Source organism: Pararge aegeria, chromosome 5, assembly GCF_905163445.1.
Source record: "Pararge aegeria chromosome 5, ilParAegt1.1, whole genome shotgun sequence".
Classification (NCBI taxonomy): Eukaryota; Metazoa; Arthropoda; class Insecta; order Lepidoptera; family Nymphalidae; genus Pararge; species Pararge aegeria.
Window position 1 is genome coordinate 9,475,561 of NC_053184.1, and position 15,806 is coordinate 9,491,366.

At 33.0% G+C, this 15,806-nt stretch overlaps 1 protein-coding gene across 6 annotated transcripts in view; it reads left to right on the forward strand.

Moving 5' to 3' along the window:
- LOC120623624 (vascular endothelial growth factor receptor 1) overlaps positions 1–14,982 on the forward strand; it is a 29,040-nt gene extending 14,058 nt beyond the window's left edge. For 5 of the 6 annotated variants that reach the window (XM_039889701.1, XM_039889705.1, XM_039889700.1 and 2 more), the window contains 19 exons: positions 145–293; positions 968–1,130; positions 1,635–1,755; positions 2,147–2,325; positions 3,120–3,271; positions 4,080–4,359; positions 4,576–4,719; positions 5,100–5,224; positions 5,488–5,668; positions 5,905–6,162; positions 7,017–7,241; positions 7,920–8,076; positions 8,341–8,432; positions 9,749–9,903; positions 11,120–11,242; positions 12,022–12,191; positions 12,593–12,737; positions 13,431–13,608; positions 14,419–14,982. In XM_039889701.1, coding sequence (XP_039745635.1) covers positions 145–293; positions 968–1,130; positions 1,635–1,755; positions 2,147–2,325; positions 3,120–3,271; positions 4,080–4,359; positions 4,576–4,719; positions 5,100–5,224; positions 5,488–5,668; positions 5,905–6,162; positions 7,017–7,241; positions 7,920–8,076; positions 8,341–8,432; positions 9,749–9,903; positions 11,120–11,242; positions 12,022–12,191; positions 12,593–12,737; positions 13,431–13,608; positions 14,419–14,840 — 3,419 coding nt within the window. In that variant the 3' untranslated portion in view covers positions 14,841–14,982. Of the gene's footprint in view, positions 1–144; positions 294–967; positions 1,131–1,634; positions 1,756–2,146; positions 2,326–3,119; positions 3,272–4,079; positions 4,360–4,575; positions 4,720–5,099; positions 5,225–5,487; positions 5,669–5,904; positions 6,163–7,016; positions 7,242–7,919; positions 8,077–8,340; positions 8,433–9,748; positions 9,904–11,119; positions 11,243–12,021; positions 12,192–12,592; positions 12,738–13,430; positions 13,609–14,066; positions 14,133–14,418 lie in introns of all 6 variants that reach the window. The other variant, XM_039889703.1, reaches the window with a different exon arrangement.
- Positions 14,983–15,806: the final 824 nt, after the last annotated feature.

The following is a 15,806-nucleotide window of genomic DNA, read 5'->3' on the forward strand; positions in this document are numbered from 1 at the left end:
TACGTTACCAGTTTTTAACTTTCGTGCAGTATTTCATTATTGGTTTTTTTTTAATTAGAAACAAATGGTTTGCAAGTATATTATGGAATTGTCTAAAACATTTATAAAATTGCTAAAAGTATTTAATGTTTTAATTATTTTCAGTATTCCTCTCCGATTCTCCAAAACCAAAAATCACAATGGACTCGCAATATTTTCTGGAAGATGAGTCATTTTGGCTTAACTGCTCCGTTGACTACGAGCTTAACAATCCAATTCTTTTGAATTGGACTTTTCCGCGAGATTTCAAACAGGTTTAACTTTAAATATTTACATTCAATAAATCATAATCTGTTTCGATCGTCGGGCCTATTGGGATAATTTTGCCGATTTCTTTTGACCGTTTTTATGTAGGACGTGCGTTTTAGCATCGCAATCAGTACCGATGTCTCATTTTTTCAGATGCCCTACCTGCCGCAGTGTTGAGCGCTGTCTTATGAATGGAAGTCTCGGGTTCGATCCCAGCGGGACAATTTCGTAATTGATCATTTTTGATTTCTTCTAGTCTGGTGGACTACTTGAGACGTGGCTAGTTACGATAATAAAACGCCGTAAAACGATTTAGCGTTCCGGTACACTATCGCGTATAAATCAAAAAGGGGTATCAGGTTAATATAACCGCTACACCCCAGGTTAGCCCGCTACCACCTTATTTCACTAAAATAAATTGTCGACATAACATCGATTACCGATTATCCGATGTGGGTGGAATCACCTTGTCTAGGTTTTTGTACTGTCTTACCACTATATAAAGGATTCTTCTTATTTTTTAGTACATCGAGTGCAACACATTTGACTTTTGTTCTAGAATTAGTGATATTTTTATTGGTGTCCTATTAGACTCTTTTCATCTAGACTTTTATAACTTTTTCTTTTTTTATGATTTAAAGTAGGTATGAACACTGATGTCTTAACTAATTATTTGCAGAGTAATGTTGATATTGATACAAATGAAGAAACAATGAAAGCATCAGGGATTTTGTACAAAAACATCAAGATAAATAATGCTAACGCTGAAAATGATGGAAACTATACGTGCATTAGCTTTAGTTCGGTGACCAACCAGGATACCGTAAGGAAAATATACAAAGGTAAGAATTATTGATGTAAGCTGAAGAAAATATTTAAAAATCTATGTTATTTACCTTAAGATTCAACATCTAAATATGTTAAGATCGTACGCAAGTTTAAACTCTCTTTTTCTTTATTTTGAATTCTCCTACATGATAACTCTTGAGCGCAATCTCTCGTGGAAAGATGATGACGTGAACGTGCAGTCTTTGATGTTACTGGCAGTTATATTTAACCCACACCACTAATCGGTTTCTCTATACAACTTTACTTCTAGATGGCACTTTTGATGCCTACATTATTAGAGAAATTGTACTTGGTAGTGATAGTGATAGTGATAATTGTAGAAAAGAAATTGATAATTGTATTCGTAAACTTAAGTCACCAAAGTTCCAAATATTAAGCAAGAGAGCGCATCCAAGCTAGGAACTTGCAAATGTGGCTCTATGGGACAATAATTACATCAAATTAAACCTATGCCCAATAATCTAGGCTACCAAATGATCTCATGGTTTTCCTTTTAGGAAATAAAGGGTTTATAAACGTAACTATCGGTAATATTAAGCTGCCTATTGAAACAAGACAATCCAGAGCTACATTAATAACCAATGTGATTGATGCCTATCCCGCAGCAAATTATACCTTGTAAGTGTTATAATATGTTAAGTGAAATAGTTATAATTACATTTAAAGAGTACGTTATTTGTGGCTTGACTTCGTAGTAAAGTAATGACGGGGGACGGCAGAGCAAATAACTATGAATTAACCCAATGTAACTTCAATGCAACTGATCGTAAAGCGATGTTTCATTGAAACAAACTTATGTTTATAAACATTGTTAGTAACAAAATAACTAATATTATTTATTTGCCTGCCCAGGAGCAGCGTGGTGGTTCTATGCTCAAAAACTATCTCTCATATGAGAGAGGAGCTCTGTGCCCAGTATTGGGACGTTAATAGACAAAGACGTTAACAGATAATTAATATTTCTGCCTTTTCGTTATAAGCAACTTTTTAACTTCAACGTTTTTTTCAGTTATAAAAATGGCACAGAGATAATAGTAAAGTTACCGAAATACCAACTAGACACAACCAAGCCTGGTAAAGTAATTCTGACCATTTATAGTTTAACAATTGATGACATAGCAAATTACACAGTAGTAGCTGCCAATAAGGATGACAAAAAGGAATTAACATTTGATGTTAGAAAAAAAGGTAATAATCTTAAGTTTTTAAAATTAATTATAGTAATACTCGTACATCGTGGGACCCAGACCTCGTTAAATATTCAAATAAACATCTGTTTTGAAAAAACAGAATGACAGTGTTAATACGTAGCAAAAATGAATTAAACAAAACGAGCATGAGTCACGACTAACGTTCAATTCAATGATCTACGAGTATATATATATAGTTGCACCGGTGCCCACATTGAACGAACTCTGTAAATAGAGGAAGAGAAAGTAACCGGTAACACAGCTTTATTTGTAGTTATTCGTTATTATAAATAATGGCAAGGAGTTCTTTATTTAAGGACCTCCTTTGGTAATGTAAATATTCCTTATATTGCGTCCTGCTAAGCTTATCAGTGACTTACTACCAACGTAACCAGTTATTTTATTCGATGACAAATAAGCGCTCGTCTGAGATATGTCTTATTTGCCATGATGCAGGCCGAAGACGAGGAACTGCATATGTGTTAATATAAGATAGAGTTAAGATATAACATGATGCACATTGATCATATTAGCCATATCCGTAAATATATGATACTCAGATTCTGCAACACAGCAGTTCGTGGGCCGCTGATTAATCGTAATTAATAGACATTAAGTGACCCGTCTGTTTGATTGACTGCTAAATTGTTGTGCTTTAATTTATACAAGGACATTATAAAGTTCAATAAATTATATCAATTGAACAGCATAAGGTAAGTATGGATAATGCAACGAATTAACTTAAAATTACGCAATTAAAGGCCATTCAATAAAATCCTGTTTAATTTACAGTTCCTGCAGTAATCAACTTTGAGTCTGGTGATAAAAGATTTTTAGTTAACACGGCTGCAACTTTACAATGCGAAGCTATTGGGTATCCTCTTCCAAATATTAGATGGTTCTTCACAACCGAAAAGGGAGAGAATGCAGAAATAAGCAGCAAGGTATAATGTTGAATTATGCCATCGTAACTAGCACTATACATACACCACACATAATTAAATACATACAGAATCCTCGTCCAGCCATTATCGAACAGAATTGCATTGTGTCCAAAAACAGAAAAGTCGCGGAATGTTGCTAAATCACAAATTCCTATTTTCCTCATTTTATGGTAAACGTTTAGAACATTAGAGGTAAAATAATTGCTGTCAACTGCTATGTGAATGAAGTTATTAACCAGGCGGTTAATAACTTCATCGAGAAACACTTAAAGTGGAGTTGTTTTTGATGCTTCAATATAGGTCGTTACAAGTCAATCTGTATGATCTTAATTTAGTGACATACCTACCACAAAATTAACATCAGTCGGTGTTGTCATTTTGCCTCATGTCCATTTGAAATTGTTGATTTCGAAAATTATAAATCGAATCTTCTATTGATACTTATTTATCATTATCATTACTTTGATGACACATTATGATGACTTATTTAGCATTATCATTACTTTAGTTTACACCAAGCGTTTTTTTATAGAAGGATAACATATATTTCAAATATAGATTAACAGAGATAATTTACTTTATTAATTTGTTAAAAAGCATTTGTGTAAAAAAAAGATATTAGAGTTATATGTAAACACAGCAATCTTATCAGAACTCTGCGGTTCAGCAAGTATTTCTAATTTTCATGATAATTTCGTAGACACAGAGATTTTTTTGAAGCTTTCAAACATTGTTCATGGTATATTAGCAGCAAAAAGATCAGTAAAAGCGTCAGAAGACCTGAACAATATGAAATTATTTTTTTCAGGCTGAAAATAATGTTGAGTCTTTAACAAAAATAACGTCATACCTCAAAATACCAGTCCACGCTTCAGGAAACATTACGTGCAGTCCAGGACAAGCATCAGACAAAGCATCTGTTACTAGCAGGTTTCTTGTACAAGAAATACACAACGGTTTTGGCGTGGTAAATAGTAACAAGCTGTGGTTTTCCGAGGGTCAAGAAGCAATTGTTGAATGCTATGCATCAAAATATGACTTTGATAATGTGACATGGATTAGAAACAATAAAGTATTGTCAGACTTTGGTACGTTAGTCATTATTTAAACACGTGTATAATAACTATGACTTTCATACTTACCAGAGTATGAGAGATCCCTTGTACTACTGCAATTGATCGTAAAGTGAAAAGTCAAGGCAAAAATGATAATTCTTTTTATTTTTTAATTAAGATTTCCCTAATACTGTGGTGTACTTTTATTTATCTCACTTGTGTTAATTTCACTTGTATATTTTATTACAGAGACAATATTACGTACTCAGTGGTCTTATATTGCACAACTAAAGTTAAATAATATTGATGTGGAAGACGCTGGTAATTACACATGCTATGGGTATAAAATGGGTAATTCGGAAGAGAATCAAACAGTTTTCGTCACCGTTGCAGGTAAACTTACCTAGTATAAATTTGTTGTTTTTTAATTGTTATTATTTGAAACTTACGTCAGATAAGCTTTATCTTAATCACTGTTTTTATCTAATTTTATAAATTTAAAATGCATATAAAATTTTTCGGAACCGACAGGATTTGAACCTGCAACTCTCTGGCAATCGCGGTCTGCGCGGAATAAAAATTATAAAAAGTTTTTATCTACGTTAGTAGACAAATGTAACAATGAATTATCTACTCTAATTTCTATACGCATAATGCTTTGATTACTACTTTCATCTACGAACTGGCCTAATTTTTTGCTAAATAAGTAGGATAGTCAGTTGGTTAGGTAATTTAAAGATCCATTTCTTAAAATTTATAGTTTTTATTTGCAGAAAAAAAAGCACCAAATGTAACAATTCTTGCCAGTGAATCAAATGAGGAAGTCAATCCATATCAACCGCTACGTCTTACTTGTCAAGCTAGTGGTGTTCCTCCTCCGGTTATAAGCTGGTATAAGGTAAACTGATTTCATTTACTTACTTTTTTGTACGATTTACTAAACTTCATACCATTTTTATGTATTAGGCCTTGCTCATTTAGATTTAAAACTATATAATATATTATTTACGCTGGTTCTATCTACAGTTTTTCTTAAACAACTTTAAAATATAATATGGATTTTGAAACTTATCGGAATAGAATTTCCAACATTATCGGTGTACAACTGGAATTTCCAAGACTCAAGCTTATTAATAACTAAATTTACTTCATTTTCTATAGGACGGTGATAAATTGGAGAATAATACTTTTTTGGACATATTCACGGATTATTTGGATTACACAACAGTTAACTCTACGATTGATATCAAACAGGTCCATGAAGAACACGCAGGGAAATATAAATGTTTGGCTGCAAGTGGAGATATCTCTGTCAGTGAATTTTACAATCTGATTATAAAAGGTATTCATCATTTCAATAAATTTATGGTTGTAAACCAAAATAAATGTATGAGGTTTCGTTACAGATTGTTGAGGTTACAGTGCATTTACAGAATATAATGTACTTATATTAAGTTGTAGGTTTAAATGTTGTATATCTACGCACTGTAAAGAATACTCTTAATTGTAAATAACTTATTCATGGGTAAAAGTAGCGTTTTTAATACAAATATCAAATATTATGCTTGTGATTTTCAGAAAGTTCCCCCTTTAAGTCGGCAATATACCTGAGCATTGTCGGTGTCGTCGTATTTTTCCTTGTTTTATTGATAGTATATTTAATATGGAAGATACGAAAAGAAAAACAGTTCAGGAAGGAATTGGCAGCTGCCGGACTTTTATATTTCAAGGAAGGAGTAACGAGATCTCTGAATCCGGAGCTGGGTATAGATGAACAGGCTGAGCTTTTACCGTACGATGAAAGATTTGAGTTTCCACCCGAGAAACTGCAATTTGGTAATTTTTTAAACTTTTGTCATTAAGAATGATCATTAAATAAACTTATTTTTTCCAGCATTACCTTGTCTCTGCTATAAGAAAAAATAAATACAGGAATATTTGAAGATAAGATATTTATTAATGAATGCCACTACACCAATATTTTTTCAACATAATGTATACAAAAATTATGCAGTTACGCTTATTTATAAACTACATATAAACTAGAGTAATGAAATGTTTTGACCAATTATCAGACCAGTACTTTATTTAGTATGACTAATAATTCTTCATAACATGTGGTCTTTATATTCATATTTTTAAAGATAACACTTAAAAATTAAATGTTCCTTATTTTAATATTACAAAGAAAAAAATGAGCTAAAAATATTGAAAAATTTGCACAATTAGTTATTCTAAGACGAATGCAGGTAGAAACAAAATAAAATTTATTTATTATCATTCGACCCAAAACGATCTCGAGAATCAAGAATCGATTGCGAGAAGAGTTCTTTATAACAATAATGGGTAGGAAAGTTCAAACCTTATTTACAATACATACCAAATAAATTACCACTGTTTTCAGCAACGGGTTTTCTCACCATCCATCTCGAACTCACTTGGGTACGGTAGGTACAGCTATATTGATTAACCGCGCTAGTAAAAAGCAATTGGTAATGAAGAACAAGTCCATTCTAGCTCTTATTGAAACACTTCGAAATCGCAAGAAACACAGAAATGTGCGATTAGGAATAGAACGCTTTATCCGAAGTCTTTATGTATGCGTATGTTTGTTTGTTTATCTTTGAGCGTGTGCAAAAATATCCCGCAAGCTGCAACGTGTTATTGCTAACAACATTTGTTGGTTTTAGGTAAACAACTAGGCGCAGGTGCTTTTGGCGTCGTGTATAAAGCAGATGCTCGTGGAATCATCAACGCAGAGGAGACCACACCGGTGGCCGTTAAAATGGTGAAGAAGACTGCTGATAATATGTTCATTAAAGCACTAGCATCGGAGCTTAAGATAATGGTGCACCTTGGGAAACACGTTAATATCGTTAACTTACTTGGGGCTTGCACTAAAAATGTTGGCAAACGTGAGTGAGATTTTCTGTTTACTTACAATTTTTGTTTTTATTCTGGACTTATTATTTCCATCGTCATAATAATATTCTTTTGGAAGTGAAGTGATTTGAATAATATGTATTCTTTTAGCAGATCTGGTATTGATTGCATAAAACACATTGATTTGATTGAAAAGGTGGATTAAATTACATACAAATAATTATTGATAAGTCGTATTATAGATAAGTATCTGTATTAAATGAAGATTAAAAATACTGTCAGTTCAACTGAATATTCAATCTTCGTTTTCCACTGCGAAGCGTAGATTATATCGATAATATCACGGTTATAGATTAGGAGATTATATGAAACCAATATCTGATTACGATGGACTAAAAGCTTTCAAAATGGAGGATTTTATTGTTCATATTTTGCATAATTCTAAATACGTCTGTGGTATTACAAAAAATATTATAGTTATGTTATTGTTTATCTATCATTTATTATTTTTCTTTTTTTTTTAAATTATTAACAATGCTTAAAAATAAATTTAAAAATACTATTAAAAATTTATAAAAAAAAAAAAAGTTATTGTTATTATTAATCTTTACATCCTCTGATATTTATTCACTATCACGCAAACGAAGCTGTGGTTATAAATTTTGCCAGACAGGATGTTAAGCTAATTTAAATTTTTGTCCATAATCCAGGCGAATTGGTCGTTATCGTGGAATACTGCAAATTTGGTAACATACACAACTACATGCAGAGGCATCGTGAGGTTTTCATAGACCAGCTCACAGATGACAAGGAGAAAAATCTTGGGAAGGTCAACAGAGGGTTTATTTGTACCACTGGAAGCACCGGGTAAACAACTTAAAATACTTAAAACATTTAAATTATCATGATATTTTAATATATCAATTAATTGGAGTATGTGAGGTCAAGATACTAAAAACAATTAAAAACAAATCGTTCATTTCCGAAATAGGTTTTAAAGTGTGCAATATACTTTTCAAACCTATTTCGGGCTTTTTAAAACGCATAAAACAAAGATTAGAAATCAATACGAAATCTTTTTTATTATTTTTTTCGCACAGTCTAATTTTATATTGTTTCTTTATGTTTCAGTGTGCAATCAGACTACTTCGGATCGAACCACTCCCAAGAGACAGACCACACGTTTGTGAATACTGCTAACACTAATAGATCTGGAAGGAAAGGTCAGCAGCTATTTAATTTGCATAACTTATTGAAACCGGATAATTATCGGTTTCTTCGGTCTTAAGTATTAGTAGGAAAGTCCTAGAACTATGGTAGGAACTAAATTTGCTAAAAAATTAAGCACAGTAATGAATGTTTAATCCAAATCAATATAGATAAATAACGATAAAAGATTTGGGTTAATAAACGAATTATTTTATTATTTATTAGTATGTAATTATTAGTATGTATTTATTAGTATGTAATGTTTATAATTAGCACAATTTAATTATTGCACTATCCCGTTTTCTCTCATATGTTTCTTCAACCAAAGGTTGTCTGGAGGAGATCGCTCCAAGCGATAAGACCGCCTTTGTGCATATGTATAGTTTTTATTTTTTATTTTTTTGTTAACCTGATTTTATATTTGTATGTGCAATAAAGACTTTTTCTTCTTCTTCTTCTTCTTCTATTTTAATAAGGAAAAACTGAACAAGTGTGAGACTTCTATCGTTGCTGCGAAAATAATAACTGTCGGGTTAATTCATGGAATGAAAAATAAAATAGGGGAAACATTTAAAGAGAAGGAAAAAATAGGAAAATTAAATAAAAATAATGATGAATCTAATAATAACCGATATCTTCTAGATAAACATATGTAGGTTAATTAAGTTACAGTCAGGATTCTACATAATAAGTAGTAGTAATATTATCTGGAATAAATAATCTGGCTTTTTTAATATTATTTAACTGGGATTTCATCCACGCAATATGACGAAACAAGTACAAAAACAACCTGCAAAAGGTGTATATAAAAGACTAATCAAAATCGGTTAAGCTGTTCCATATATTTCCTAAATGTATATTTTTAGAAAATAAGTTAAATATTAGGTACATTATTTAAATGCATTTTGGAGAAAACCATAAATTAACGGATTTATTACTAACTACGTTATTAGATTACTAAATAATAATGATAATTCAGATTACTAAATAATAAATCCTTAAACTAAACTAAATTTATAGGTTGTGAAGTTAACAATAGTGCTGTCACTTTAGAAAAGGATACTATTTTTGTATCGGTAATTAAGTTAACGCATTTTCAAAATATCTAACTAGCCTATATCTAAACTTTCGATTATATATGAGACAAGAAAATTATGATAAAACATTGTAAATGTTTTTGCAACACTTTTTTCAATTGTTATTCTGAACAATTGTATGTATATATGTGACATGTGTGTCATACACATGTCACATATATACACATACATACCTTTGATGAAAACACACACTTAGAATAGATTTATTTATTTTAAATGTTTTCTGGTTTCAGTTTCTGAGACTGGTTACGTCCAACCCGAATGGCGTTCAAATTACGAAACCGATTACGTTTTCGATGGACGCAACCCCAGGCCTTTGACTTCGCGGGACCTATTGGCTTGGGCCTTCCAGATCGCAAGGGGTATGGAATACCTCGCGAGCAGAAAGGTGAAGTACCATATTTTCAGTATCAGATTATAACTCCAGAAAAACCAATTTGCAAATCAACAATCCATGCAGACACATAATTATATTTCTTGTCGTACATTTCATATGCAAATCGTTTAACTAAATTAACAAACATAAAAGTTGAGACCTTATGTTATTGGAAAAGGATGGATTAATAATTATACCCACCATTGTTCTATTGCCACTTGGGTTTAGCTACACGTAAATATATATTGTCTATTACCAATTGGGTCTATTGACTGTTTACAAAGTGGGGGTTTGCCAACCAAAGCTGCGTTTAACTATGATAGGTTACGATTGCAAGGCCTTTGTTCCAAAAATTCTATCGATGCTCCTTGCTATGAGCCGCACCCATTGCGACTTGAGCTTCACAACTATTTGAGCTACGCGAAAACCAAAGTTACTACGGATTTTTTTACTTTTGAACTAATTACGTAAGGATCGGAGCATAGATCTTTCCATTAATTACTGTAGAGATTTGTTATCAGGCCCATGGCTACCAAGAGTAACGAGTATGTCAATAATAATTGTTTAGTAGTAGTAGTAGTTCACAGGACGGATGGACGTTGGGGTCCCAAGGTGCTGGAATTGCAGCCCCGTACTGATAAACGCAGCATTGGTCGACCCCCGACGAGGTGGACGGACGACATAAAGCGCGTGGCAGGTAGCCGCTGGATTCAAGCGGCACAAAACCGTGGAATTTGGAACTCCCTACAAAAGACCTATGTCCAACAGTGGACGTCTATCGGTTGATTTGATGATGATGATGAGTATGTGAGCTTTTCGTTGTAGTAGTAGAGCTTTCGTGACAGAGCTCGTCTAGGGAAGCATTACCGCCATTTTTATTTCAGCCGCGGCTAACCAGCATTGCTGTGTTTAGGTCTGAAAGGCGTAGTGGCCGGTGTAATATTGGGCACATTGTTTTTCCGATAAACACTTACACCTCAGATTTATGAATACAGGACGCCACTTGCAGGACGTGTCCCTCGAATACCAAATGTTGCTCTTAATAAGCTATGGGTTTCCACTTACAATAAGTTGGGCCATTTGCTTGGCACCAAAATATAAACAGCCGCAAATGTTATTGAATTTATTACGCAAATGCCAACAAGGTAAATGGGCTGATTATAAAATGGCTACGAAGTTTGCTTTGCTTTTAAATCGTTAATGTAATAGTTTTTATCATATCTTTCAGGTGTTGCACGGCGACCTTGCAGCTAGAAATGTGTTGCTGGCAGAAGACAACATTGTTAAAATTTGCGACTTTGGCTTAGCACGAAGCATTTATAAAAACGACGAATACAAGAAACAAGAAAATGTAAGCAAATTAAAGCTTCAATCATTTGATCACTTAGCAATATAGTAGACATTTATGAAATGAAATAAGGCGCACATGTTGCTTATATTCTGTAAATTGTACAAAACAATGGAAAAGCACCCGGAAACTGTTCCTGTGGGATCAATAAATAGGCTTTGTTACCTATTGCTTTTACCTACTGGTTTTGTTACACTTAACTGCTGTGACAGGGAAATTTTGGAAAGAGCTAGCTTGCATTTTGGAGACGGCCATAGCTCGGAAATAATAGATTCCTAAGGGATTTTTGGATAACCGTAACGGAGACGAAGGATTATCAACCCATTGAACATGAAGGGTTTAGGACGTAGTTCTCCACGCTAGCTGCTGGCCAAGTTAGGTTTGGTAGACCTCGCATGCCTTTGAAAATGTTATGGAGAACTCTCAGGCTTTCTCCGCAGGTTTCCTTACGATGTTTTTCATCACCGATAAAGCAAGTGATATTTAATTTAATGCAAATAAAACGCACATAGCTCTAAAAAGTTAGAGTTGCATGAGGGGATTGAACAAGGCCCCTGAACAGGGAGGCCGAAGCCCTAATTAGTAGGCTATCACAGATACTATAAAATATAGATTTTTATAACTGTATCAGGTTTTGTCTATTCCTACCAAATTGAACAGAAAAATTGCGGTTTTCAGTTTGCAAAATTGTTTTGAAATCTCGATTTTTGGCAACAACAGACGTTTGACCTTGAAATCATAATACATTATAAGATTTTAATTTTGCTCCTTTTATGTTTCAGAGTCCTCTACCAGTGAAATGGTTAGCCATAGAGTGTATGACTGACCGCATTTTTTCGACGCAGTCTGATGTATGGTCGTTTGGGATTGTTTTATGGGAATTGTTTTCGCTCGCCAAAACACCCTATCCTAATATTAGTCCAACAAGTCTTGTACAGTGGCTCAGTGATGGGTAAGCATCGAATATTTTGGACGTACACTTACTGCTTAAAATTGTCTTTTGTAGAGATTGCCATACTCCAGACTTTCTTTAGTCTTACCTATACAAAGATTTGCCCAGTTGAACCAAAAGTCAAGTTTATAGAATTTGAAACTGTATTCGTCAAGTTTATAGAATTTGAAACTGTATTCGTCATTTGTTGGCCTCCAGAGCTGTGTTTGTGAATCAGTTGAAACACTAACAGTTTTTTTTGAAAATCTAGATGGATTATTAAATGGTTCAGTTAGATTAGATTTTCAAACACTCGTAAAAAGTGCAAAATTCACGGCCAAAGCTACACTACTGTTTATTGATTCGTATAATCATTTCACGATTGCTAAACTATGGTAATATAAATATTTAACTATTTCCAGTCATCGTCTTGAAAAACCACAATATGCTGACGACCGGTTGTATGAAGTGATGAAGAGATGTTGGCACCAGAAAGCAACGGCGCGTCCAAACTTCAGTCAGCTACAAGAGATCCTTGGCTCATTCCTTGAGGACAACGTCCGCAACGTAAGTACACTATTGTTCTATTGGACAGAAGTAGACGGTACTTTCCAGAAATCAATAGCACTACCAAAATAAGTACTCATAGACTTTTCGCATTGACACTAGAGCATTCACGCGAGATATTTTGAGAAAGCACCGTTGCAAAGTTCCTTACCTATTAAATATTTTTTTTAAAACCAACACTTTTACATTTTTAGTCCGACCGACGATTTCATATTTTTATGTATGTGTTCGCTGGATCTGATTTAGTTATCCAATCGAAAGGACCTAATCCTAGTATTCGGCAGTCAAACCTCCACACATGGTTGTTGGTTAACAGTAACGATACAGTAATTTAATTAAACAATTAAATACCGACCATACACACTAGCAATAAGTCCATCACCGATTGAGGTACGTTTCAATTTCCCATAATTCGCTTAATATCTTTCGAAATTAGAAACAAACACAGTGATAGGAACAAAGTGGTAGAACTAATTATTTGAATTAGGAATTATAAGCCTGTGCACCTCGCTTCGTAAAACGTATCACGTAGGTACCCAGCCTTGACAGTGTACATAGGGGACTTGTACAATATACAAAAGAATTATGTCTAGCAGTCGTCGTCGATCGGTTGATCAATGATGATAAATCAAAATGTTTTGTATTACCAAAAAAACACTTTTTAATTAAATTTTTCTTTACTTATCCCAACAGCACTATGTTGATCTCAACACAGCGTGCTTGGATTCAAACGTGAAGGCCGAAGGACAGGAAGACTATCTAGCGATGGTGTGCGCCCCTGACTATAATAATATGGTCACGCCTAGCCCTCATCACTACGTCAACGACTCGCGTAGCTTCTTCCCGCCGACCCCCACACAATTACTACATGGTATATGATCCTTCATTTAAATCTTTTATTTTTTGGATACAAATCGCAACTATATTTACTTACTAAACATCATTAAAGTATTGGCATATATAAACTCAATTTCGTTTGTGTTTTTCAAGCTAAAGCATTTGCAAGGCAGTCCCGTGAATTTTGACACGACATGCTTAGCTGAGTATTCTAAAGTTATGCCACGTTTATTAATAAAGCCCTTAGGTTTTTAAAATATAGTTTATCTATGTCTTATAAACTAAGAAGAGAAACTCTTTTCTTGTAGAACTGATTCATGAACTCCATATCAAAGTCGGCTTTTACTTATTTGTATAAAAGCTGTTATTTGAAGACGTTGTTATATATTATAGCTAAACAATTTCCTTATTAGTCAACATACTTATTTTTTACCTAATTCTATATCTATCCATAAATAATTTTATTCAACAAGCCTATTTTCCTTTTATTAGACGGGACAGAAAATACTGCATTCTGATCACGCCAAAAATACATATCACATTAGATATATCGAAGCGGTAATCAAATATTCGTTACTAAAATACGGCATGTTAGTTGTCACTAACCTTATGTAAAACAACAAATCGTAACAACGTTAAATAAATCATTATTATCAATAAACTGATAATAATGAATAATTTAACGATTTGATGATTGATTAAAACAAAGTTGGTTGTAACTTGGATGTTCGATATCGTAAGCGTAGAGAAGTATTGCATGCATTTGTACAATCGCATTAAATGTTGTATGTAGAAATAGATACATATTTCGTATGTATTGATTCTTTTTAAATTATGTTTTCAGATGATCAAGGTTACCTGCATATGAGTCCGGTTAATCAACATATATTGAGCCCTAAAGCGCTAAGTAGCAAATTCGATTTCGATGCACGAAAGTTGAATCCAAGGTCGTCTGAACTCGGTCATAGTCAAGGTTCAGAGCTAACGCCAATGCTGAGCTTGAATAACTTGCCCAACAGAAGCGGTTCAGAATCTGATCACGATGGAAATGTTTCCCCATACGAAAAGATGTGTCCAAGAATCGACGAAGAATCGGACGAAGTATTCGAAACCAAACAGTACAATATCAAGAACGCACAAAACAATCTGAATAGGGCTGTAACGAATCCCACTTATATATCATTGGAAGTAGACCTGGGCAAGAAGCCTCAAAACATTTCCAATAATTACATGAACGTCAATGTACCAAATGGTCTAGTCAAATAAATAATTAAATTCTACCGCACAAAAACCTCTCTTCACAACTTATAGTTAGATATCTGATTTTCATCTTCTAAGATTTGATCTCTTATTGATAATTTTGATTATATGTTTATGTATTATTATATTAAAATATTAGAAATCTCAATATCTTTTGCTTTCTGTATTGCTAAGTTACTTTTATTGTTTCTATTTCTTTTATAATATTCTTCTGAAATATTGATTTTATTGTTAATTTAGTACCTTATAAAAGTGGGAAAAGGGTGTTTACGAAATATGTGATATTTTGTGGTAGAAGGGCTGGATAAGATTTAAAATGTTGTTATCTGCTTATTAATATAATAATAATAATATATTCTTAGGTTTTAGTGTTTTGTCAGTTTATCGCAATCGAATCCCCACCATTATAGTTATTACGTTGTAAATATTATATTGCTATAAAACGCTAATCTTGTTTGACGATATTTTACAATTCAGTAAAATATATTTTTTTAAAGACCTTGAGAATTAGAAATGCTATGAAACGATTTTTTATTTGATTATGGTATATATCCAGAAAAGCATTTATGACTTAAAAAAATATCCTCTTCGGGGAAAATTTAAACCAAAAAGATGTATGTTTATATTTATTCAATATGTTCGTGACGTCAGTGTGTAGATAACGAAATATACATCGTTATACGTATTTTCTCCTCAATATGTACAGGCAAACATCGCAGACTAGATATTATCATTTAGTAATTTTCCAAATAAAAATATAATATTATGATCCATCGAGAAAGGTTCCTTAAATTTTTTTCAATAATTTAATGGTACATTTTTTTCGATATTTGTACGATCCGGACTTCTGCGAAATTACAGGTATGTCTGAACGAAACAAATTAATTGCGACTGTAAAACTATTTTTTTATCATTTGCTTGATATTCAAGTTTTTGTAATATTTAAGTTTATTATATCGCAAATAATGGTTC